Here is a 27,651-nt window from a genome sequence, read left to right on the forward strand (position 1 = left end):
CCTGCTCAATGCAGGGCGCCCGGGGTGCTCCCAGACGCAGCAGCCGCGGTATCGCCTGCTCGGTGCGTCCCCTGCGAAGCGCGGAAGGTCACAGCGCAGGGCTGCTGTGCCCGGATAAAGCGTCTCCAGGGGAGAACAGCACCCCGATTTGCTAGAATAATTCCTTTAGTCGCAGTCTGCCTTTGAGGAGCCCTGACACTGTGGGCGGACCGCTTATTTAGAGAGCCCTCTGAACACTCGTCCTTTCTGAAGTTGACGCTTCACTGAGGTTTAAAGTAGGAACTGCTGTCTGTCTGAATGGAAGAAGGGCTGTTTTTATTCTAATTCTATTTCCTCGGAAAATGTGTTAGTTTAACTTGAAATAACAAACGTTTTTTCCTGGGAGGTAGCTGTTGTTGTTTGAACTGCTTTCAAATACATTGGATAGTCTCTACGCAAAAGTATGAAATGGTACTTTTAAAGTAATCTCCAGGAAGTCTTGTTAAAAATACGTGATGGTTTTTTTTTTTTCCCTTTTTTTTTTGTTTGTTCTTGTTTTAGGCTATATTTCGTGGTCTCTCTACCATGCACTGCCACCAATGATCTATTACTTCCCCCTTCAGACACTGGCACTCACAGGCCTAGAAGTTTTGGCTGTTGCCTTCTTTTCCCCGATATTCTTGACAATTGGCCCTTTTTGGAGGCTGGCTAACAATGAGTATGTCCTGGCCTTTCTGAGATTGACTGTGGTTGGTAAGTATGCACTGTAGTGAGTTATGGATTCAGTTTCGGTATCAATGCCTAGGAACAAACATTCCAAATGGCCTTAAAAGTCAGATGATTACAAAAAGAGACAGGAATAAGAGGTTGTTGTTGTCCCTATACTCGTGTTTTCTCTTGTGCCTTCTTTTTCTCTCGAGCTTTTAGCTATAGTCAGAGAAATATTGTTTGCAGCCACTGTGTTGCCTAAATACAGAAAAATCTAATTTCACTTTTATTTCTAGGAACTTTTAACTTAGTAAGAGTGATGCCCAATAGGAAACATGTTTTCAGCATCGCTTAAATATAGCAGAGCAGTTTTTTTTTTGTATTGTGACAATGGGTAGGGATGAACAGCTTGGGGCTATTATAAAAGTAATTTTCTATGACTGAAACATTTTTTTTTTGTTTCTGAGGCAGTTTTATCTTCTAGGAATGTATTTTTAAAATTAAATTTATCTATCTATATGCCTGTAGAGGGGTTATAGGCTCATCCTAAACATGAAATAACCCTTATATTATATCCAGTTGCACAGGATGAAAATTTGATCTTGAACTCAGGAAACAGACACCTCATTTCCCATTCTGCAGGCTCTTCCTTAAACCGAGACTTGCTGGGATTCCCACTTTGGTCTTCAGCTAGCATCTTAGCTCATGTTGATTTTCTGGAAACTTTTTCGGGGAAGGTTTGGCAGTTACAGCCACGATCAGTAAAGAGTTTGCTACACCGGATGAACTCGGATGAACTCCATCCTGTGTAGAGGTGAAAATGCTTCTGCTGAGTGATGTGTTTCAGAAGCAGCAGATCCTAGCTCCTCATGTCAATATGACAGACAGATAACTTTCCTGATAGTTTTCTTCTGTTACTGTTAGAAAACAGAGTAAGATAATCTTATTTACTTTCCCTGTATAATTTTTAAGAAAGAATTCTTGTTCTTTATCCCTGGAAGAATACTAGAACTGAGCACAGTTTGTTGGTGTCATTGATTTTCATGAATAGTCTTACCATATTATTTTCTTTTCCTACTCTTCCCATCTTATATACATCCCAATACTTTTCTTGTTGTTTTGTAATAAGCTTCTCAGTCAGCAGAATCTTCAGCTTCTTTCAGCAGTGCCTAGTGTATTGCTTTCTGCAGTATCTTCTAGTTTAGAAACTAGTAGTGAGTGTAAGCATTTAAAATTGCACCTTGCCTTTCTTCAGATGTGAAAGTAACATAAAATTTGCCGTGTTTATTTAAGATTAGTCCTTCAGATCACCTTGCTGTGTTTACTAATTCACTTTACCAAAAGAGATGGAAATCACTTAAAAGTGTGTAATTTTTATTCTGCTAAATAAAGAACAGTGGCAGGCCTATGATGGTATTTTGTGTTAGTTCTGTCCCATCACACTGTGCTGCTGATTCTCCTGTTTCTCAGTTCTTCCTGCTTTTTTCTTCCTTCATACTGAGACAATTTTATTAATTCTCTTTTTGATCATTTTTCCTTCTCAAAAAGGCCATGGCTTTCCTCTGGGACAGTTGAACTGTCAGGCAGAACAATCTACCCCATGCATGCTCCACCCCATTCTACTCGGTTTTCATTTTCACAACCAAAAAATGAGAAAATTCTTCATGCTCAGCTAAGACCAGAATATTTACAGGGATTATTTTTTTTTTTCTGTTCTGTTTCCTTCTGCCTTTTCAGGAAGCTTTATTTTCCCTTCTAATTTCTGTATCCTTTCCTTTCATACTACTTGATTTTGTGTTTTATTCAAAAACAAATGAGCAACAACAAACTACCCTGTGGTAGTGTCTATTTACATCTGTGTCTTCAGACAACATACGTTAAATTTGGGTGTTTGGATAGATATATGTAAGTCTTGGGTGAACTTGCCCAGCAACAAAAGGTGTGTCTGCTCTAACCTGGCAAATCCATGCTACCTTTAGTCAGGGTAGGGCACAGAAGAAATATTTGAAGAGAGGTTTATGGATTGTCAGCACAATTTAGTGACAGAAATCTGTGTGCACTGTACATGAAACCTCTGTTGAAGTCCAGGCAAGTACACCTTCACTGCCCATTGATCTTGTTTATCATCTTGGCTCTAAGCATTGCATCTTTTACTCTGAGCAGAATGAGCAGGTAAACAGTTGGAGGATTCCTAGCATGTGTTGCCAGAATCTGCAGCTCCATTTCTGACAGTACTTGCTTAACACCTCTTGAAGTTTGACTCATACTCACATAGCAAATGGCTGGTATCATAACAGTGCTGCTGCTTCTCCAATGGCTGTTTGCCATTGGTCCTGGGCCAGAATTTGCCACATTGACTGAAGTTACGAGAGTATATGTGGTGAATAGTCACTTGAATTTGAAACCTATTAGCAGAGTTTAAAACTGCTGGTAATGTGGGGTCACTGTGCCCTGAGAAATGGCAAAGATGTGTTCACGTGTTCTCTTTCAGTGGCTGGGTAAGTGGTAGTTTTCAGTAATAAAGTGGCACAGGCTGGTGGTGACCACTTCTGAGACCAGACACTGTGCCAGAGAAAGCCTTGTTCACCTCTACTGAGGCAGCTGATTACTAATCCCTGTGCTATGTACAGTGACTGCTGCTGTCTAATAAAGAACGTGGCTTTTGCAATAGTGTACGCACTTATAAGAGTGCTGTGGCAAAAGCCATATCCTTTTCAGAAGGGAGCAGTCACAGTACATGAAACTTTATGGCTTATGAGTTATCTAAGTGCATGGTTGAGGAATATCTGTATGCTTAGACATTTTTTCCATATATCCTCTCTATGGAATCAACTCCATAATTACTTAAATGAAGGCAATCACTTGGATTGTTGGATAATTTCTTCATATAATTTTTTGCCTTAAAAATTATAACTGCTGTGAAGTCATGTACACCCAGTTTCTATTCATACCTACATTTCTTTGGTTTAAAAATGTGTAGTGTCTTTTTTCAGATAAGTGATGTAGCCATTCAAATTACAGACAATGTTGAATTAATGTGCAGGAAATCCTTATTAGCTGGTATCTATTCATCATTAAAGTAACCTCTCTGTGTGTCTATTTGTTTGTAGGAAGCTTAGCATCATACCATGCACCAAATGCTTCAATTAGACTGCTTATCTTGGCTGCTGGTGTTTCTTCTTCATTGCTGGTTCAAACAGTAACATGGTGGTCAGGAAACAGTTTACAAAGGTATTTGCTTTTACTGATGGAATTAAACTGATTTATTTATATTTATTTATTTATATTCTTTATATTAAAAGCTGATATTTTTTTTTTGTTCCCCAAATTCTTCACTATTTCAAAAACTGATTCTTACAGGTTCATCAGGATATGGGGCTTCATTCTAGGCAAGATAATGCTCCTTGTTCTTCGTATCTGGTACACATCACTTAATCCAGTCTGGAGCTCACAGGTTGCCAATACAATCATACTGACAGTTGGTTTTGTAGCAGCAATGGAGCAAATTCATTCAGGTAAGGATATGACAGCAAAGATGGTGGTTATGAAAAGAACCTAAAGTATATCTAGCTATGTGTCACTGTGTTTTGGTTATTTGATTTTTTTTCTCCAGCACAGTCTGGTTTTAGACCTACTGCATGAGCACTGCAGGCTATAGAAGTCGTGGGGTACTGTCATCTGCCCATGATTTGACAGAACTGTTGTCACAATTCATACGAGATGTAGTAAGTTGGTGCTGGAACTGCCTCTTTTTCCTTACTGCAGTGCCAACAATATGACAGTAACACAAACAAAGGGATAAGATAGACCAATAAAACCAGAATGGATTATTGTCTTTCCATCATGAAACATTTGTGGTGTTTTTGTTGTTATGTTAATTCAGTTTGCACTTTGAGTTTTCTGCCAGAGAAGACCGAGAAGGGGAGACAGGACAAAGTTGGGGAACAGCTGATATGTGAAAAGAAACAGAAAGAGTTGGAGGACTGGACAAGTTGTCCTTGTTAAAATTTGCCCAAGTTCTTGGAGTGTTTGCACAGAGTACACAGCAGTGGGGCTGGCATAAACTGTGGAGGTGGTGTTGCCAAGGAAGACAGTGAGGTTGGGCTGGTTAGCTAAGGCAGCTCATGTTAAATCCTTAGAATCTCCTTCCTTCTCAGTATAACCTTAATGAATTACTTGAAAGATAAAACCTTATCTATGTGTAAATGGATATAAATTAGCATCATGCATATTGCCTGCAAGCTTGCATTACATGATCTGAATTAAGCCTGAGCTTTCATCAGAATTTAGAAAGGGAATCTGCTGCAGGAGATTAGGAAGAAAATCTGTCTTGTTTGTGGGTGACAAAACGATATGTCTATGCAATTAAAGGTGCTGCTTTCTCCTTAGATGAGAGCGGTTATAAAGCACATGGGAAAAAGGAGAAGGAAAGGAGTTTATTTCTGGCTTGTTTGGAAGTGTCAGGTTTTGTTCTTATCAGAGTTTACAGTTTCAGAGAACAGAAGCCTCTGAACAAATTATAATAATTTTTCTGGTGATTTTCCAAGCCAATTTAAATTTTTAAATTCCAGTGTTATGGAAAATTATCAGATGAGCAGGTTGGCATGTCACACTTTTGGTGAGTATATTTTTTTGACAGACCTAGGGTTGTTAGTAAAGATTTTTAATTTTTTTTTGGTGTTATCAATTTCTGATAACACAACCCTAATCAGATAAATTAGCTTTTATGCATGTAACTTATTCTAGTATATTTGTGATTTTGGCTATTTCTTTTTCTCAGTAACTCTTGCTAATAGGATTTGACAGTTTGTTTAGCTATTCTATTTCTAGGTGGAAATGTTCTTATTCTTCTTCTAGGTGGAGACAAGAGGAAACAAGAAACAAACAACACTGGTAATGTGATTAGAGAGACTGCTTCCCATCCTCATTGGTTTTTATCAGGGATTGCTTTTGGCAGCCTCATGTTCCTCACTCTGTGGATATTTGGGGAGGTTTCTTTAATTTCTAGATGGGCAGTAAGTGGACATCCACATACAGGTCCAGATCCTAATCCATATGGGTAAGTGCATTATTATTACTATTATTATTGTTGTTATTGTTACAAAATTGTAATAAAAATCCAGTGCTGCAGTGGGTGACAAATTAAAATTCAACCCAATGATGCTAAAAGAATTTAGACAGAAAAAAGTGGGTACAAGGTACTTCACACAGAGGATTCATTTGTCCTTTGAGATATCTTTGAGCATTTTGTCCAGACCTTAAAATTTCCTGATACTAAGTTACTTTTCTTTAAGCACTAAAATCTTAGTTTGCCACATTTCAAAACAATTTTTTAGATTAGGACTGAGGTTCAAGGACTTATGAATGCAGAGCATCTGTAACCTGCAGTAAGTCAGTCTAGCAGTTGGATTTGGAGAGGCTATGATCAGAGGTGCGTGCACAAAGTATAAATGAACCGCATGCAATATTAAAAGATATACTTCAATAGAAGTTTTGATTAGTAAGAACGTAGTCTTAATGCTGTGTATGGTTCATTCAGGTTCCAAAATCTACAAAGAGACCAAATTAGTTATTCTGAGTCAACTATATGTGACGGCAGGTGACAGAGTATATAATTTGGAATTGCTATGCAAGAGAGGTCCCCAAGACTGAGAGCAGTGTTAGATACTGTAGGATTCCTTATTTGACATGAAGAAAATACTTCTGTTTGGGGTGGATTCTCCCCTCTCATTTTCTCAGAGTTGTTTTTGCCTTTTGTACCAAGATTTCAGGGAACTGCTTTTGCTGCTGAACACAGCTCACTTATACATTACAGTAAATGCCATTATTTTCAACTGGATGTTTTTTACATCCAATAAAGGGGAGAAAATATAGCCTGGTGTGAGCAAAATTTAGCTTTGTTTAAAGTAAAAAAATCATGATATATTACCAAAGACGCTCATCTGTATATCTAGAAGTTTCTTTTTCAATGTCAGGTGTTTTTAAAATCATATTAATGCATGTTTTCTTTTTCCTTTTTGTTGCATCAGAGGTGCAGTTCTGTTGGGCCTTGCTCATGGACTGATGCTTTCATTTTGGAGCTGGTCTTCTGTCATCAGTTTTGCCTTGTTTCTCGTAGGTAGGTGCCAATCCTGAGCAGAACTTTTGTCTGTTACCTTATTCCCTACCTGACACCACATCTCAGCAGAGTGTGGCTGATCAAAGCCTCCTTTTCCCTTGCCACTGACTGTGGTACACGTATGTCTGACCAGCTGACTGAGGGTTACAGGCCAAATCTCCAGGCCACTGCAGAGCAGTGTTACTGTCTTCAGAAGCCCTGTTAAGGTCTATTCCCTTGAGCAGCATCTCAGTTCTGACCATCTGCATTGTGTAACAGTTGGACTTGATGATCTTAGGGGTCCTTTCCAACCTTAGTGATTCTATGATAAGGCCACACCTCGGGTTATGGGGTTGAGATGACACAAGCCTCTCAATTCCACAGGAGGCAAAACACCTTGTGATTTAACAAGCAGTCTACCTGGAGACAAGCTTGCCTTCTGTCTCTTCATTTGCCAAGTTCTGCAGGCAGTAAAATAGTATGAATAGGCAGGTTTTAGTGTTAAGAAATGTGTGTGCAGATTGTAATGTACGCATGGACATTTGATTTTTGATGTACATATATTGCTTATTTAAAACAAGCACAGAAAGGTTCTTTAGTTGATTCGAGCATTGTATTCTGAAATGCTCAGAACTTCGATGTATGAAAGTTAAATGTTAAAAGTGTTTCCATGCATTTGCTTTCATGATGTGACAATAAATATTTGTACCTACAATAATGTTTTGAAATGAATTTGTCCTGTTATAAAGAGGTTTGGTGGTTGTTAATGTTCTGTTCAGGGTCAAATAACCGTATCAAAGATAGCATGGTAAGTCAAGGATCTTGCAGTTAGTAAAAGATTAATAGTTGCTTTCTTGCCCATCCTATGATTATCTACAGGGAAAGATCAGGAAAATATATGTTTTCTCTTCATATTAATCTATTTGATTATTTATGTCTTATGGTAGAAAAGATTCATAACCAACAGACCCGACATGCCGTTCTGTTAAGAACGGCATCATTCCTCTGTTGTGCTGAAGAACTCTGTAAGAAAAACTGTTGAGTTTTGGCTCTTGATGTTTCTCTGCTGTCTTTTTACTGTACTGTTTTCAGCTGAATAGGCAATGTTTAAAAGAGTGAGATACTGGGAAAAATAAAAGACTCACTTTGGCTACTGTAATTAACTATCCTTCTAGTGATTAAGTTTTCATGTCCGGAAAGCAGAATTATATTTCCCAGACTCTATTTTTTGTGCTAGCCGGAACATGAAAATTAATGTGGTGGATAATATACCTGACTGAGACTTACTCTATTATGTTTTACCCCTTCACAGGTTTGGCATCTTCAGCTGGTCTCCTTTATTTACATACCTGGAGTGCTGCTGTTGCAGGCAACATTCTTGGTCTCTTTACTATGTGTGTGTGGCCTCAACTAGCTGGACGCTTTGTCAGCTGTCTGCATCCTGGGAAAGCCATGAGCACAGCCATGTTTGCCTATGTTCTTGAATTATTCTTCTGTGTATGGTGTACAGCTTATAAATTTGTACCTGGAGGAGTTTACATTAGAGAAAGCTCCCATCTTCTTCTAGGTACGTTTGTGATAATGTTTGCTTTAGCCTCAGGCAGACGTGTGGAATATATCTAGTATCTTTTCAAATGCTCAGTTACTGCTTACTTGCTTACTGTGGTAAGAATTTCAGTGCAAAAATTAATGAGACATGCAAAAAAAAAAATCTACTTGTTTCTTTACTGTTAGAAATAGTCTAAGATGTGGACAGAAAATGGAATCCAGTAAAGGGAAAACGACAAAGTGGAAAAATGTCTGATTAGAACTAAAAGTGCACAGTGGAGGAAGAGATCTGTTAATCAGTCACCCTAAAAATATGGCTGCAATCCAGGATGTGAATGCACAAATATGCTGGCTACCTAAGGTAGCAGTGCCTCAGGTAACAGGGTACCTCCTGGGACTGTAATGTAATTCAGTGCATTATTTAGCCCCGCTCTGCAGAGCAAAGTGCAGCATCCTGCTGATCTAGCTAGTCTACATAGGAGACCTCAGCTTCTTTCCCTTATGGCTCTACCTTATGTTTTGTGGACACACCAGCATGTTTGGGGGAATTCAGATGAGCCTGTAGCGTCAGAAACACGTGAACAGGACGGGCAGAAAATTGTCAGGTAGTTGCAAATAAGGAAGAACTGAGTTGAGCAAATATAAAGGCTTTAGCAAAATGATCACTTGATGAGGGTGGAGAGGTGGAAAGGAAACCAACCCTTCCTCGTTTTGTCTCCAGAACTATTTTCCCAATAGGTACTAACATGTTTCAGTGGCATATTTCACTAACTATATTTAAACAGTGCCAAACTTGGTCTTGGGCTAATTATGTGGGATGTTTTTGTTCTTTTTTAATGTGAGGCATTTGCCTGTATTTTATTTGGAAAGGAATAATGAATGCGGTGCTTAACTTGTTGCTTCAAAGGTTTCAGATTTCACAGATGTCTTTGCAAACACTTTGTGACACTCCAGTTTCTTCCTCTCCATGTGTGTTTCTTATATTAAGGCATTCACATGAGGGATTTGAGTTCATTATGTTTTGAGGAGAATTTAATTCCATTGTTGTATTATTTCCTTTGTTCTGAAAGCACTCTGAGGAGTCCTTAAAAACAGTTATCTTTGCTAATTAAATTTAATTTTTTGAAGTTACATGAAGAAAGCATGCATTGGAGGAGTGTCAAATGCTTTCTTGAGTAATGCTTTCACAAAAGAAACACTTTTATTCAAAATTCCTCTCTGTTACTTCCTTTGAGAAGAATGCTTGTCATTAATTTACCTGGCATGATCACTGGTTAGTAACAGAAAGATGGCTCTAATTTTCTCTTAGATAAAGAAAACTGTTAATGGAACACAGCTAATGGCACTACATGAATTTATATTCCATCCGAGAATCCACCTTCTTTCTTTTTGATACCATCCCATAGCTTATCAAAGATTATACCATGAGATTGTGTATTTGTTGCTATGCTTTTACTCAAGCCAGCTTGGCTTTCTGGCCAACTGTTTGTTTTCTTCTGGTTTCTTCCAGGTGCAAGTGCTATTTCTTGCTTTCTTCTCCTGTCCAATATCCTGCCTTTCTCTTGCTGCAGTTTGGGTAGGGAACTGCACCAGAAAAAGTGACAATGAAAGTAAGATCGTTATATTCAAAACTTCTGTGCTGTTTCACTGTGATGAGATATAATGCTGAGGGTTCAGATTCCTGATCTTCATCAGCTTTAATGGCTCTGAATCAGTCACCCTTTGAGAATGGCTCTGTGTGTGCCCCTTCACGCTAGATCCAGTGTCCTGGTTTGCAAACTATCGCTACTACTAGTGTAACAAGTAAGGTAAATAAAAAATACTGAGTAATAGTTAGCTATTAGTCTGAAGTAAAATATGGCTTCTATCATTAATTAACTATGCCACAAAGATATTAAGGGCATATATCTTCTCCAGCAGAGCTCTTACCCAGTTCATTATCCTCCCCTGCTTCCTTTGAAAGTAATTTGATTCTTTATCTCATTAGGCATTGGAAAAGACCTTGCACTATTACTCTGTGCTACTTATTGAAAAGATACCATCCCCACGCATTGCAGCAGTTAGGGCACTGAAGTTGCCTACTAGCTTTTAAAATGTATCTGTAGGTGTGTTTAGTTTTCCTCTCTTAAAAACCAGAGCTATTTCTGTTGGCTCTGGAATTCCAGAATACGAGTTGCTGCCATGTTATATTGACCTTCTAAGCTGATGCAGTCTGCTTACACTGTTTTATAACAAAGTGTTGAGCAATTGCCTTTGTAGTTCCTATATGAGAAACGTGTTGCTTGCATCTTGGTGACAGAACAGTTCATTGTCAAAGATAATAGATATGTGCAACCATCAATGTACTTTTTTCATCAAGCTGTTACTTTAAGGTTCTGTAATATGTAGGTGAAACTCAATTGTTCTCCAGGTTAATTTCAGTAAACTTTGAAAACCGTGGGCCCAGCTGAGAGTTGTAGCCATCAAGAAGGGCCTGGAAGGATTTTAGCATAATTTATCTGCCATGTGTTAGCCTTTTTTGACATAATGCCCTGGAACTGTACTGCAAATCAGTCTTTACTTGAGAGTGCTGATAATAAATCTGATAGTTCTGGCATTGCCTCATTAGGGATGTCATTTATCTGCATTTGGCTTTGAGTCATCTTAGTTGTTGGAACCATAAGGTTGTTGTGTTGTAACACAACAGCTGGGAGTTTATAAAAGATATGTTTATGAGCAATGTTTAGTATGTTAAAGATCCATGAAAAAAATAATTACTTATATTTTCACAGGTTTTATGATGCTATGCATTGGGGTAGGCTTTCTAACAGGACCCAAGAAAGACCTTAGCTCTGTCTTTGAAGTGAAAAGCAATCAAAAACCGTTCTTCAAAAGGAGTAAAAACTATATTAAATTATGTAAGTATAGTTTTAGTTCCTTTTCTCTATGACTCTAGGAATACTGTCTGAGAAAAAAAAATAGTACTGTGGAGCGTTTGCTCAGACGTTTTAGAAACGCTATTTTGGTACTAGTGTTAGAGATAGACTGGGAGTTGATATTTCCCTAGTTCCAGGTCAATGATGACATATACTGCTGGAGATGCACATATACTCTGATTGTGACTGACAGAGGCTGTTCCTAATGGAATGCGTTGAACAGAGACAAGAAACCGAGCCAAAAACAAAATGTGAAAATGGATTCAGCATCATCAGTGATTTCATTTTAGTGGCTGAGGAGGAGGCTTCTCTGGATCTTGGGATTTGCACTGAGTGTACAAAAGATATGAATGATTTCCCAACCATCTGATATGGCAATTTGGAGGCAGTTCAGTGTGGCAGCACTGCTAGGGCTGTGTGAGCTGGCTGGCAGTGTGGTGGCACTCACTGACCCAGAGCTGCTGCACCGTAGAGGGGATCCCAGATTTTCAGATTGTATGTATTGAATCTGCATTTTTTTCCTTAGGTTTTGAAGAGAAATGTAAATCAAATGTTTGAGATTTTATCACTTTTTGGCTCTTAAACCATACAAATGTTTTCAACTATTTCTCTACAATCATTTGAGTCCCTGACTGTTTTCATTGTCAGCTTACTGCATCTAGAGAAAAATGTCTGTCAATAGCGTGAAGTTTGGTAGCGGAACAAAATGCTAGGCATGAGGGCATAGCAACCCTATAGAGACCAGGATGCTGAAGATTCCAATTCCTGCATCTTTTCTTCTGTGACTTTGGATTAAATCACTTGCCATTTGTGTACACTTTGCTTCAGTTGGGAAAAGGAGACTATAGTGCTCTGCAGTTTTTCAGGGCTGTTTCTGTAATCTTTATGGAGGTCTTGACCCTGCATACTCAGGGGCCAAAAGATTGTGCCCTGTGAGAGTTTGTGTGTCAGAGACCATGAGCACTTTTTCAAGTGGTTTGACTATTACTGCTAAGAAACATTTCACAAAAGTAAATTAATATTTCAAAATATTACCTGTCACAAAGCACAGCCCTTGCTCAGATAATCTTGTAATGTTGCAACAGTACTTCTTGTACTTCCTCATCATGCTCAGACTTGTGCTGTTTCTCAGCTTCTACTCTAAGCACCTTTGTGTCTTGCAGAGTATGAAATTGCTTGACACGTGCTGATATAAGTAGCATGTCCTTCTTTCTGATATCTTCCATTATAAAATGTATTAAAATTTTACACAAAACCCTTCATGAAAACTTTCATTAAAATAATTTAATCTATTTTTAAATATATAAAAGAATAAACTGAAGTTACTGAAATCACTGTAGATAGCATATGCCACTGTGTAAATGAAATAACTGCAGAGGGCTTTGATCATCAAATTACATTGTACTGAATGGTGAGAGCTCTTAAGTTCACACTGTGGTTATTTGTAATGCTACAGGAGCAACTAGAAAGCTCTGAATATGCTTTTTATGAAGCTGCACTGTCTTTCCAAGAGTGTGTCGAACAAATGACCATGTTGTAAGTCTGGCAAGAGTCACACCTTTCTGACTTCTAAAGGCTTGCAAAGTAAACTAAATTTTATTCCACACATTGTATTAATACAAGATAAAAATTATGTACTCCAAATGCATATTTGCACACAGAGAGGAAAACACTGAAGGGTTTACATGATGCTCTTACTCGTGTCCTATAGTGAATTCTTCAGTAAGTGTGATTTTTGCATAACTACTCCAGGGAGTTTTGGTACATTTTATTTGCTCAGCATGTTATGTTTTGAAGAATGTGTTTGCACTAAAACACATATTCTGCATGCATAGATACTGCCTTGAGCTGGTGTTGTCACTTAAATGGACACATTTCTCATTCTGTGAATAGCACATCTTAGAATAACAATGCAGCAATAAAAAACAAACAGCAATAATAACAACAACACTTTTTCTTGAATTAAAAATATTTTTTCTGTGTTTTTCTATTTCAAGTGTTGTGGCTGTTGGTTGGTGTTGGTTTGCTTGGATTGGGTTTACGTTATAGAACTTACCAGAAGAAGTTGGGCCAAGGGGTGAGTAGTGTGTTTGTGAGAATGGTAACTTGCAAATATACAATAAAATGTGTGTGTGATAGCTTAAGTGTGTTAATTGCTGCTGAAGAAATCTTTGTAACCAAGTATTCAGAAAAACTAATGTGTTAATGAAGATGCAAATATTTAATTTATAAATTAATGTCAAATGTAAATGTCTGGGTCTTTGGAGATTCATAGTGATGCTATGAAGGAAAAAATACTTTGAAAATTTCGTAGATTCTTGTCTCATATGTTAAATTTGAACATTACTTTTAAAAATTAGTTTATTTGAATTGTATTCAAACTGGACAATGCTGTTAGCAGCCTGATCTCATGTAGGGGGAGTTTGAACAGATAACTTCCTGAGGTTTCTTCCAGGTGAAGGAATTCTATGGTTCTATATCATAACTCTGAACTGAAGCTCTCTGAAAAGTTGGTTGACATAGATCAGACTTAGACTAGGTAGGGAAAATGAATAAAAATTTGAAGAGTCCGGTTTTCTATCTTGCAAGAAGATAGGTATTGCAAAGGTAATGAATAACAAGATGGCTAACACTCATGGAGTTTGGTGTTAGATTCACAAATGCACACAGATTTATAGGGTTGACCTTCTTTTTTCAATTAATTTAGGTTTGTAGTACCATATTGTGTGGCAAAAAGTGGTTAATTCCCCTTAGTAACATGAAAAAATGCATTGTCTCTTTCCTCTTCATTTATTTACTATTACTTGTACAAATTCATTTTAAGTATGATGGCTTTTATTCCCCTGTTAATAGCAGATTTAGTCTTTTGTAATTCTGACGGCTTTATTAGGAGGATATATTGGTTAAAACATCTCATCTCGTTTGTCTTTTATGGCACCATATGTCTGGTGTTGTTTACTGCAAAGCTATAATATATAAAATTTAAATTTTATTTTACATTTTTCCATTTATTTTTTGAGGTTCCCAAAAGAGATTTCTCTGCTCTGATCTGGCCTTTTAGATTTGGATATGACAATGAAGGTTGGTCTAATTTGGAAGGATCAGCTAATTTGCTCAATCAGACAGGTAACTCTTTTATTCCCTACTTCATTTATATTTGGGAGGATTTATTTGAAGAGACAGAAATGAAAACACATGCTTGGTAACTGAGGCCATTTTTGCATTAACACAAGAACCTGTGTTTAGTGGTTTTCTCCTCAATTCGTGAACAGTTCCAATACAATGACTTCAGTCAAAAATCCATTTGCAGAGGTGATAATTTGTTTAATATATTTTAAAGAAGTTTCTGGTCAGAGGAAAGACTTTATTTCTTGTTTGGATTTTTCTTCTCGTATTGCTGATGAGTTACATGTCTGCAGAGAAATTCTTTGCATAAATGAAATAATATTCTTTTAGATAAAATACAATGGTATCTACAAAAGGATATTTACTTTTAGATAAAATGCAATGTATTGTAACATTTCTGTGAGGTCTTTTTAGATGTGAAACATTATATAATTGTTAAAGGGTGTGAAATTCAAATGCCCTAAACAATGAATACAGAGAAGAAAGTTTCCATCACTGAGGCAGAGCAATGTATACAAGAAAAGTAGTGATTGTAGCTTGGCTGTCATGATTTTACTATAAAGAAGAGTGCCTTAACTGTTGCTCATGGGCAGGATTTTGGTTGAAAAATTATCTATAGGAAATGAAGAATTTGGACTCAACATGAGCACTGTTGCAGAGGGCATTGAAAGGAATTGGCCAGTAGTGCTTGCAGGTGCTACTTTTTTCCTGCGATACCCATGAGATAGGGTGGACAGGGGACTGACAGTTTGAGATCTAAAGCAATTCTGGGAATTAAAAAATGTCCATGCTGCCATGACAGCATTTGTTGTTCTCCAGTCCACCACAGGGTTTTCCTGAGTAGCTCAGGCTTTGCAGACCCAAGCAATGAAAAGGCATTGGCAGGTGCTCCTGTGCAAGTCTTGATTTTCTAGCAGAGATACATGGGTGTCAGTGAAGACACTGATTTTAACTATGTTCACTCCATTGTCCCATGACCAAAGGTTCAGAGAGCTGGGCTATGTTGGCCATCTGGTGATGTGAGAAAACAGACAGAGAAAACAATTTAATGAATTGAAATTTGGAGCCCTCTTCTACATAAATAATTCATAGCTCATGTCTGGGTGATTATTTATCTTTGCATGTTTATTTATGAATTTTAATGAATGCATTCATTTCTGGTATCTATAGTTTAAATTAATGAATATTAGAAAAATTGATTATCTGGTTATGTCCATTGGCATTTCTGTAGGGTAATGAAATATCACTTCTAAAAAAGACAATTGGTAAGTCCAAAAGGCAGCAAATTCCAAAATATAAATTAAGAAATCATAATTTCTAATAGATGGAAACAGTATTCTGGAGTTTCATGGAGTTTATGTAAAATACTACATTAACATTGTCAGTAAATGCATTCAGAGTTTGGCTAGATATTCCTCTAAGAAGACTTCCTGATTTTGAGAGACTCAAAGAAAAGAGTGGCTATTTGCTTTAGGATAGGGGCTGTCTTTAAAGGTGTGGTAGATGTGCATTCCTTGGGCTCACCTCTCTTTTGGAAGAGTGAAGATGCAACATGTAATGGCTTTTGCAACTGGAATTTCTGTCCAGGCCTGGAGGGACCCAACATCAACCCTTCTTAATGCTTGCAGTTACTGTTTCTGTGGTCAGCATGTATGCTACTGGTGTAGCCTGGGAATCCCCTTCAGAACTCTGAGCTCCCATTTCCCCTACTGGCAATGCTTTAAACTGCTGCATATGATATTTCGAAAGCAAAAAATCTTCTGTGGGGCTGGATGGTCATAATTCCTTATGGAAGGGCTGTGGATGAAATGGTGACTTGATTTGCCTTCCTGTGTAGGAGAGCACTCTAAGAGGGGCATAACTGCAGCAAGAGGGGAGCACTTGGAGCACTTGTTGGTGCTGCAGCAGCTCTACTGACCTGCTGCTCAAGCTGAGTCTGAATTATTCAGCCATCCTGTGTGCAGCTTGCAGACTTCCCACCTTCCTTCAGGCATGAGCAAGTGTTTCCTAGATGCCAGTTCCTCAAGGGAACTGCACAGTTCTTCCTGTATCCTGCAGTTAAAATATAGTGGAAGCCATCGTGTTCCCCTGGCAAAACCACACCTCTGCATGTAAACAGGGAGGGACAGCAGTGCTGTGAGAAGGCGAGGTGGCTGCAGGTGGTCAGCAATTCACTGGGGCTGCAAACCCCCTCTGTTACTGGGCCTTGGGGCTGATGCAAAGTTGCTCTGGACTGAAAAATTATTGTGACAACAGCATCGAGCTGTGCCTTGCACAGGACACTTTGAAGCACAGTAGGATTTGGTAGATGAAGGGAAGTGCAGATGTGTTATGTAGTGTTTGTTCATCAGATTGAAAACAGTAGACTTGCTACTGTGCTGTTAATTTGTGTGTGCCCAGTACCTCTAATGCTTTTGAAATGGCACAAGGTCTGCACACAGGCCAGCTTTATTCTGCAGTCTCATGTATCTCTGGTTATGCACCAAGGATGAGCTATGGCAAGCAGACACTAAATGCATTTTAATCATAATTTATGTGGCATGCAGTAGCCAAAAGTTTAGGAATGACTTTGTTGATAACGCTGATTTGCCTTGAGTGACCCCTGAAGGGCTTGTGTCCATCCCTCTGTAATCAAAATAATGACATTATGTAGTTATGTGTAAGCCCCATATATAGGTAACAGTTAAAAATGTGAAAATGTTTTTCTTTTTTCCCCTCCCATCTTAGAAGCAGATTTTATCACTATTATAGAGAGTGATGCCTCTAAACCATTCATTGGAAACCATGATCCAACAATGTGGCTAGGAGAAAGACTGGGATTTTATACAGATTTTGGTCCAAGCACAAGAGATCACACTTGGGGGTGAGTCATCTTTCATGCACAGTGATAGTAAAGAGATGTAAATATATTGCCCAGTACAAACTGCACTGATACAGAAGCAAGGAATAGTTGGAATAGTAATCACTATAATCACTCGTTGAAGCTTGTCCTTTAGGAACAGGCTTTGATTCATCAGCATTACCATGCAATGTGGATGGAGTTTTCTGATTGCTAAACATGATCAGATTTTGGTGCCTGTCCGCATAAGCCACTTAGGTTTTAGTGATGCAGAGAATGGTATCCTGCCCTTTAATGTACAGATTTGGAGGTTTAGCATTCCAAGTACTGTATCTAGTGCTCTTTTCACATTATTTTGTTTTGGGCTATGAGAATTTTATATTTTAGACTTAAAAATGTGATAACAGTTGGAAAATGTAGCACATCAGGAGATAAGAGAAATTTTGAATTCATTAAATCTAGGTTGGGCTGTATAATGAGAAATGGGAATAGAAAGGTACATGTCTGTTTGACCAGATATTTGTGTCTAATTTTACCTTAATGCTTGACCACCTACCAGTTGCATGTCTTTTAATATCTTTGTTCTCTGGAAAAATACTGGCATATAGTGTGGCTTTTTTTTTTTCAGGGGGATATGCACATTTCTATGGCAGATGGAACTTCCTATGTCACAATGACTAATTTTTGCCATATGTGAGGGGCATTTAGTAACTTCCTTCTTCCAGACCCTGTTTATTTGACGCAGAATGGGGCAGAGGAGTGATTCTCTGAGATTTTACTAATGAAATACATTGAAAAACCTGATGCAAAATGTCCAAACAGAAACTGAAAAAAGAGAAATCTCCCATTTTAAAGATGTATTTCTACCTACTTCTACTTCTAATAAAACACTTTTTAATTTCTGGTAGTATAAAATTCTGTTTTGTCCAAAATACTGATAATGAAAAGCTTAGTGAAAGAATTAATATTTATGGAATGATATTTCTTAGCATAGGAATTAACTTGATAATATATTTTTAGACGTGTAGTTAAGCAGTATTTTAGAGGGAAACTTTGTGTATTCAGAAAAATCCACTGGGGATGATTTGTATTCTGGTCGTACAGTTTTTTTCAGTGACTGCTAGTCTTCTGCTCACATTTATCTGCTTAGTCTCACCTTTGATGCTTGTGAATCACAACATGTAACTTTTTGCCTCTCCTCATGTAGGATTATGGCACTATCCAGGTATCCAATCGTAAAATCAACCCATCACCTCCTTCCATCTCCAGAGGGAGAGATTGCACCTGCCATCTCCCTGACTGTCAACTTCACAGGGAAGCTGGTTGATTTTGTTGTCGCTCACTTCGGAAATGAAGAGTGTGTATTCTACTTATTTTTATGCAGAGTGTACAAAGTCATGTAATGTAATATGCGAATTTCTGGGTTTCCTTTTGTACCCTTTAAAATCTACTGCTGTACTACTGGTTCTATCAGGGCACATTTGAAGAGATACTATGACAGTTTAAAATTGAGTAAACTACTGGTTTAAAATTTTGAAGCATTTTTTAAGGTAGGGCAAATGCGTAATGCAAAACTCGGCTGAACCTACCATTGGAATTACTAGAGATATAAAGATACAGTTCTGCAAAATCACAGCAAATGATAGGGCTACAGGTGCATGTCAGTGCAGGATAGCATCCTTCTTTTTGCATGTGGAACAGATGTATTACATTCCACAATGAGTGCAGATAAGTACAGTTAGATAGCTTTGATGAAAAAAATGTTATTTAAAAAAAAACAAAACCGAGTAACAAATCCGAATCCCCCAAGAAAGGACAGTGTTCAAACAGCAACAAAATTATCCATCAGTGTCCTTCTGAGAGTGTGCAAGTGGAAATTGGAAGTCTGATCTCTGAATTCAGAAAAGCAATATTATACTGATAAAAGTAAGTGATGGAAAAGAATAAGGTATATATTTCAGTTCTTGAAAACAGTGCTTTGATTACTTGTGTATAATGAATATTAATAAGAGACAGGTTTGTGAGTGCTCCACGTAGCTGTAATTTCTGTTATATTTGATGGGATATCTAGTAAGTTTTTGGCTATGTAGTAAGATTTGGAATTAAAAAAAGGTACAATTTATGGAGAGGCAAATTTATGGATGGGGGCAGAATATTATAACACGAAGAAGCTGCTCAGAAAGCCATAGGAATTCTCTGTATCCCATTTCCTTCCCCTGAGTAGAAACTACACCAAACACGCAAATTGTTTATAGATTTCCTATTTATTAAGCAAATACGGTTGTCAGAAATCACTCCCCATTTTTAACTCTGGAAAGGAATTTAATTCTGTGCCTCACACAGATGATTAGACTTGCCTGTCTGAGAAACTGTTTGTCAAAGTAAAAGAAAATAACACTGTATTATCCCCTCTCCAAGAAATGAGATAAAGATGAAGGAGAAAATATGAGGAGACACATGGGAAATGAGTGCAAATTAGATTGTGTTTTAGAGGGGAATGAATTTGTAACTAAATACTGCTCATAACTGCTCATTTTTAATATTTTTCTTCTGCTGCTTAGGTTGACATAGACTATAGAATATTGAATGACTAGGGTTGTTTTTAAATATGATTTATAAAATGTGGGACTCAAGCTATGCCTGTGCCTTTAAAAAGATCCTATCTTCTGGAGAGGTGCATCCTGTAAAGAGCAGGTAGCTGAGCAGGCAACTTCACATACACCTAGATCAGTCTTCTACTCAAGAGGTTTTTTTGGAGTTTTTTGTCTCCTGTCTGTGTCCTCTTTCTCCCTAATACAGTTGCTTCAGTCAAAAGTACCACTATTTAGAAAGCATAACTGCACTTAAATTTTTGTCTTCTTTTAGGTTTACAGGTTCCAAAATCATCTCTCTCTGTCAATGTTATTTAGCCCAGACTTCAAAAATCTAGTACACAACATGATTTACGCAACAGTTTAAAGTCAATATCATGAATAATCGTAGAAAGAGAACTGCTCTTGCACTATTTTATGACAAATCCTAGGACAGGGAATGGCATCCGATGAAGTATTTTACCAGGCTCCACTTAGACTATCACTTTTCGTCATGTTGGAACTCTTGTGTAAATCTTGTTAGACATGTGAAATACATGTCAAATTTAATTAAGTGATGCTAATGGGATGATGTAACTCCAGTTACATTTCATTAATTATGGGACCCAGACTTTAAGACTTTGTTTACTGTGATCTATCCATAATAAAAATTTTTTAGTATGTAAGTTCTTTGTTATGTACCACATTGTGCTAGCACAGTTAAATTTTAAGTGCAAGCACAGACAAAGCCTTAGATAACCAAAACACTAACATTCACATTTCCTAGTGACAGTATCAGTATTAAAAGCAAAACAGTAATAGAAAATGTTGTTCCTGTAATGGATAGAAAGAGAATGTGTACTACATCTACCATGACCATATGGCTTTTATAAAATGGAGTGATAATTTTGAATCAATGAGCTTTCTGTGAACTTTCATCGTCTCCAATACTGAGCAACAAAAATGGTACCAGATTAATTTGTGGTTTACTATGTCATAGCACAAAGATTGTGAGCTAAACTGTATATGTGTTAAAGTCTTTTCCATTTCTTTCAGAGAGGACTTGGACAGAAAACTCCAAGCAATAGCTGTTTCAAAGCTATTGAAGACTAGCTCTAAGCAAGTTGTATTTCTAGGATACATCACTTCAGCTCCTGGATCCAGAGACTATACTGAATTAATAAAAAATGGAAATGTGCAGGTAACATAAAAATGCTGCATCTTTAGAGAAAATATATATTGGAAATACTCAGCTTAATATTTCAAATTGGTAGCTTAAATACAGACAGAGAAGAAAACACATGCCTGTTTTTAAATACATTCTTTATCTGCCTCATATCTTGCAGAGAAGGTGGAGTTACACAGTGAAAGAACAAGAGGCAATGGACAGCAGCTGCCCCAAGAGAAATGTCAGTTAAAAGAAATAAAAAGTTGCAGGGTTGTCAAGGATAAGAACAGGGGCTTGGTGAAGTGGTGAAACTTTTGTCCTTGGACATACTCAAAAGTTAGCCCTCATAAGGCCCTGAGCAACCTGCCTGATGTGACTTTAGCCAGGGTTAGAAGCAGATGACCTCTAGACAGCCTCTAATTCTGTTATTCTTTTGTTTTTAAAATGACCTCTGCATTAAGAGAGATCAAAAAAGTTGTCTGATTTGCCCATGTTTAACAGTGAGCTTTTTTCTTTCTACCTTATTAAAATGTTTCAGGCAAAATATTTTTCTGCAGTGAGTTTACACCTTACTCCTGTTACTGATTTAAAGCCTACCCAGATGAACACTTACCTTATTTGTTTGACTTCTTTTCCCTTTTGCTTCTAGGATATTGACAGTACAGATCAGGACAGGTGGTGTAGCTATATTATGTATCGTGGAGTAATAAGGTATGTTAAAGTGGATCACTTGTAGGTTTAAGTATCTTTATGGTTATCAGTTCTATTCAGAAGATAGAATTTTTGAACTATGATTTAGGGTTTGTTGAAGCAAAATGCTGATCTAATCCAGCCAATTGTTATGCTGGATTTAGTGGAAACTTGAGCCGTATAAGCCCATATTGAGGCACAGGACCTATGCACTCCATATCTTTTAATACCAAATTGCTTGTAAATCATTCTCTTGGGGATGTTTGGACTGGAATGGAATTCAGCTTATGCTAAATAAACTATGCAAATGATGCAGTGTTCACAAGTTGTAAACTTGATGGCTGTCTTAACAGTATTGAGTAAAAAAGAAAAAAATGCAACTAAAAAAACCTCAATTAAAATGCTATTTGCAATTTGGATTTTTCTCATTATTCATTCAATTGATGCTTGAGTTTCTTTCTTGAATATTGAAATCTTTTCAGTGAAAATTTGGTGATCTTATCCCTGCACTCATATTCTAAAGCTGTAATTTTAATTAAAGGTTTTTAGATATAGAACTTATTTATATTGCCAAACACTTAGGTTTTTTTCAGTTTTTATGTTTGTGACATGGTGTTATGATCCTGTTTATTGAGCACTTTCAGTTTTTTGAAGGTGAGATTCACAGAAATGGAAAACTGTGTTGATAAGTTAAAGCATAACTCTTGGGGGAAAAAAATACATTCATTAAGAATGTGGTGACATTGTCTTGAGTTATTTCTTCAAACTCACTCTTCTCATATTTGATAGACTGGGTTATGCCCGCATATCTCATGCGGGTTTGAGTGATTCAGAAGTCCAGATGGCCAAATTTAGAATCCCAGATCACGTGGATAGCTATGTTGACAATGACAGAATTGTCACTGATCCCAGCCAAGTTCCTGAGGACATCCATTTCAATCCCAGGTGAGTAGGATTCATCAGAAGTGAAGGGGATGATGTACCTGGCATCTTGTAAAAGAGTAGTCAAGGAACAAAATTATTTGCAAAGTGAGAGGCACTGATCATTACCCAACTGAGCAGAAGAGTAGGAGTCAAGATCTTCTGATTTGTAATTCCATTTTTTGGATTGATTTGGCATGTACCCTGGGAAAATCAGCCTGTTGTGTCACAGCAGAAATTACAAGTAATGCTCATTTCACCCAGGCAGTTTCTGAGATTGTTTGATAGGGATATTTGCCAAATGGTGTGGTGACTCATTTGATAGATGATTAAAGATCTCCCATGTTTCTCAGTACTTCAGAGTTTGGGCTCTTCATATACTGTTACTAAGAATATCTAATACAATATATGCATTAAATACTTTTTTGCATAATCACTTTAAAACATACCATATAGTACCAAAAATTAAAGAGAACACCTGAGGCAGTCTGTTGCATGTGTCAAAAAGGGAAAAAAAAAGGCCTAGGTTTAGTGTAAAAGAGTTATTTATTTCTAAATTGCTGTCGTTTTCCCACTGGTATTGCATAAGGAAGAGATATAAGGAGAAAGATGTTTATTCTAGTATTATTATCAGTGAAAGAATCATGAAGTTTGTGATAGATGTTGCCACAGAGAAATAATTCCTAGTAATGCCATGTTTACTACTCCTAACATGCATAATGCAGAATATATTACTTTCTCTTATCCATCCAACAGTTGAGCTTACTCATTTTTTATGTACCACTCAGCCACTGGCTTCCTGTCTAAGCAGGAGTTTGCCCAGACTTTTCCACATGATGGAACTTGCCTACAGTTAGCATTCACATTCAGATTTTTCTCAGTTAATTTCACCACAGAATTTTGTCCTAATTTCTTTTGTCTGCCTATGATGAGAAAATGTTTACCATATTGGAAAAGATTTAACTTTTTCTGATTAACTCTGCTTCTCAAGAAATACAGTGGCACTGCTCTTAAATATCACTTAGCACTGATATTTGGAATAAGTACTCCATTTTACTTTTTTAAGTCTGTCTACCATAATAGTCAGTTGTCAAAACTTTCATATTTAAATTTGATGTGAAAAATTGCAATTTTCACCTTAGTTTTCAAAAGCAAGATGTACAATATTAATAACAGTGTTGACTGTTTTGAAACTATGGATGTTTAAATTGTACCTCTACTTGAAATCAGGACTAAAAAACTTCTCTTAAAATTTAAGTAGAAAAATGCAACACTCAGCTTTTTCAGCTGGAGTTCCAATTATAGACTGCCTATAGCATCAGTGGAATCAAAGTAATAAATTGTCTCCACTACACTCGAAGACCTTTAGTAGGAGAGAGTACATAGAACATGATTTACATTTAATAGAGTTGGGGCCTGTTTCTGAAAAAAATTGCCTAGCACATTCAGAAGTCGGGTAGTAATTGTATGATTTAATTGCATGGGTTAAATAATGTTGTAATAGTGTTGCTCTTTTGAATGTTTTTCTTAGGTTTGGATCTTATAAAGATGGACATAATTATGTGCCTATTCATCATTTTCATATGAGCACTCCTAAATATTTTAAACGGATGAATTAGAGCAAGAAAATAAAGTATTATTGAGACCATCAAGAAAGGTTTGTTGTTTGAAGCTGAATTGGCAGCCAAGAAGACTGCACTGTTTAAGGATGAGCCACTCCCATGCTGCACAGTGCTGTGAATGTCTATGTATTAGTTGGTGACTTTTTTCTCTAATGAGCTGCTATCACTGTTAGGGGGGGAAGATGCATGCTTTTTGATAAACTGGTATCTACCTCGGCCAGATACCTGCTTTGCATACAACAAAGCAAGGGTGGGAACTTGCTTTGGCAACAACTTCTTCAGCTTTTGTGGAGGCATCACATACCATGAAGTTTCAGAGTGCTGTTGCTGTTATTGTAATAAAAAGCTTGGCCTTAGGTTTTTCAAAATAGGAATGGAACTAGTGTATTTTTTATTTGGAAGATATGCAGTATGTGTTTGAAGTGTGCACATTTTCCACTCTAACAGTATTTACACGTGCTGCTGTTCTACATTTTATTATTAAATGAGTTTTACAATAATTTGCAGATAATTGATGTTCATAGTACTGGAGAAAAAGAGGTGACTTTTATAGATTTCATTTTATTAACTGGACATTAGACACTTCAATGCTTTTACAAAGGGAAGAGTAGAGCACCGCTGAATAATGATGGTTATGAGACACCTACCTGAGCACACTGATGAAGAATTAAAACCAGTCATGCTTAACATAACAAGGTTTCTGAGAAGGGAGAAAAGTTGGTTGTAACTTTTATTTAAAATTAACTGTAATAAATGGGAAAAAAAAAAAAAAGCTTTGTTTCTTCGCTAGTGCTACACTTCAGCAGAACTAAATAGAGGTGTTGCTCTTTTGACCCGGGCAGTGAATTCCCTGTTATGCAATGAACATGTGACACAATGTAAAATGTTGTGTTTTCTCAGGGTCTCTCAGCAATGTCTTCCATATTTAGTTCCTGATCCTTTAGTATAAGTGCAGACCTTCACTTTAACTATGAGTTAAAGTTTTCAGTGTTGTCCAAAGGATGTTTCCTGCTTGTGAGAAGCCTGTTAGATAATTTAAGTGATGCATTCCATTTGGAAAGCACATCTATGATGTTGGTATTTAATACTGTGTGTCTTTCCAGTGATATTTAAGCATACCATAACTGAAAGGAATAGGACATGTTGTGGGAAAGAGGGTGGATTTTTTTTTCTCCCTCTAATTCTTCACCATATACTTTTAAGAGCAGCTTGAGCGAACTCAATTTTATTGGTTCTCTATGTAAGCAAACACAGGATGTGTTTTTACCCTGGGTTTCTTGTTCTGTGGAGTCAGGTAATTGCTGCCAGCACCACACTTGTCCCTTTATTCTGGTTACCTATCATTTTGCTCCCTTGTTTTTAGAGCTGTGTTTCTGAGAGTGAAACTGATCACTGGTCTTTATGGACAGAGGATATTTGAAAAGCATTTAAAAACCTCAGCGGTTATGTATTCATCATCTCAGATGCAAATGACCATTAACCAGCCACTGTTGAACTAATTTCTCACCTATGGATGCTTTGTGTGCCTTTACAAGCCCTCTGAACTCGTATAAATTAAGTTGTGGAGCGATACAAATTATTTTCTTGCACTTGTAGCAGTTTTCTTCTGCAAACACCAGAAAGTCCTGGTCTCTTCTTCCTCCCAGCTTGCAAAAGCAGCTGGCACTGGCACCAACATGTCACAGTGTTCAGAGTATCCTCATTTATTTTCAGCATGCTCTCATGCTAGCTCTGATGCACATCCAGCCACAGGTTTGCTTTTTTATAGTCTGTAGAATACATAACGTTATCTTGCCACATTACTTAACATTCTCCACAGGCTGACTCTGCAAATACCTTGTAACGTGAGCAGTTTAATAATGTGAAGTGCAAGAAATGATACATGTAAGTACAAAAAGCTTGAAAACTCCCAATTTATTTTAACAATTGAAAAATAAGATGAGGGTGTTTTTCAAAAGCCAGACAGCATAACATGACTTGCATGATAGATCAGTTAATAAATCATATCTATATGTAATCTTCAAAGTTTCTGAGCATATTTTGATGGATTTTTACAGGCTTTCGACATGCTCACCCCATGAGGAAAATTCATGTTGACAGTGAAAAAATCTAAAGTTTCAATATTCTCATCTCCTAAGTAGCTTGTGTAGTTTAATGTATGTAATTTGTAGCTAATATTTGTTGACATTTGCATTATTTTATCAGAATGATTAAGAAAAGACATGAATTCAAACTGTTTGTATACGTCCTCTACCACTGTGGTTAGAATTGGGAAGCTAAAACTAAACTTTATTTGTCCTTACATCTACACACTGATCTAATCCCTTGTATCTCAGTGGTTTAGAAAAATGTGCATTATATACCTAAGTCACAACCACTGTTTCAAACTATGACAGAAATGTGCTAGAACAGGTCCTGCTGCAGGGGTGTGTGACTAATCTTTTAGTTTTCTAATCATACTCTCTTCATCTCAGCTTTCATAAGAAAGTATGTTATGAAAGAAAAAGTTTGTGGATATCTTTATGCATTCAGAGATGCAAAGAAAAAATGTATAAAACAAGCAGTATTTACTAAACATAATACTAAAGGTTAATATCATAATATAATACTAAATAATACTAAAGGTTTGAACTTCTGCTCATGGTAAAAAGGTCTAGATTACATATGTCTGACTTCTAAATAATATGTATTCTGTTGTACTCCAAATCCCATCCTCTGAAATTCTGTGCAGTTGAAGTTTGTAGGAATGTACAGGAAGAGACAGCAGTACATCAGGGGCCTACCAGTGTGTATCTTGGAATAAATGAAGAACTCCCGGTAACATTTATGACAGCAACTTCTAAGAGTAATTGCACTGGATTCTTCAGCAGGGTGGAGACTCCAGTCTCCTCTTGCATATATATTCCTGCCTTGACTCAGGCACAGTGACTCTGGTGTTGTTACAGAGCACTCCAAAATCTGGGCGCTGCAGTTCAAACCTCTTGGGCTGAGAAAAACCTGAAATTGTTATTTCCCACTTTCCAAAACAGTGTTGCAGATACAAGCTGATCAAAAGTTGGACACGCCCTTTGGATTTGAACCAGAGTTGATGTTATTGAAACAAGTTGTTGCAGTTTAAGTGTACAGGTAACCAGTTCCCACCTGTCCCACTGAAACAGAACGCTGAGAATGTTCATGGTCCTCTGCTGATAGGGAGGGAGCTTTGTGGCCCCAGAGAGAGGTGCTGGCTGTTTTGATGCACCAGGGTTCAGGAATAAATTCTTAGGTGCTCTCAAGCTTGGCTGCTTACAGTTGCCTCATGATGAATGAAGAGAATGTAAAATTTTAAACTGAAGCTGGAAAAGCCCTATAGCTGGAATGTAAGAATTTAAGTATCAACAGCCCTGAAATATGATTTTTCTCATGTATGTAAAATGACATTTGTTTGTAGGATGTTACAGAAGGACTTTTGGGCCAAAGTAATATACT

At 37.2% G+C, this 27,651-nt stretch overlaps 1 protein-coding gene across 1 annotated transcript; it reads left to right on the forward strand.

The window, feature by feature from the left end:
- The first annotated feature begins 224 nt into the window (after positions 1-224).
- CWH43 (cell wall biogenesis 43 C-terminal homolog) lies at positions 225-24,180 on the forward strand. The gene is made up of 15 exons (XM_062493508.1): positions 225-732; positions 3,798-3,918; positions 4,048-4,202; positions 5,545-5,746; positions 6,717-6,805; positions 8,097-8,351; positions 11,104-11,229; positions 13,245-13,324; positions 14,268-14,373; positions 17,101-17,236; positions 18,420-18,569; positions 20,839-20,983; positions 21,600-21,661; positions 22,430-22,585; positions 24,093-24,180. Exons 1-15 carry the CDS (start codon positions 495-497, stop codon positions 24,178-24,180), a joined length of 2,109 nt encoding a protein of 702 aa, XP_062349492.1. The 5' UTR covers positions 225-494.
- The last annotated feature ends 3,471 nt before the right edge of the window (positions 24,181-27,651 follow it).

The sequence above is a fragment of the Cinclus cinclus genome, chromosome 5, assembly GCF_963662255.1.
Source record: "Cinclus cinclus chromosome 5, bCinCin1.1, whole genome shotgun sequence".
Lineage (NCBI taxonomy): Eukaryota > Metazoa > Chordata > Aves > Passeriformes > Cinclidae > Cinclus > Cinclus cinclus.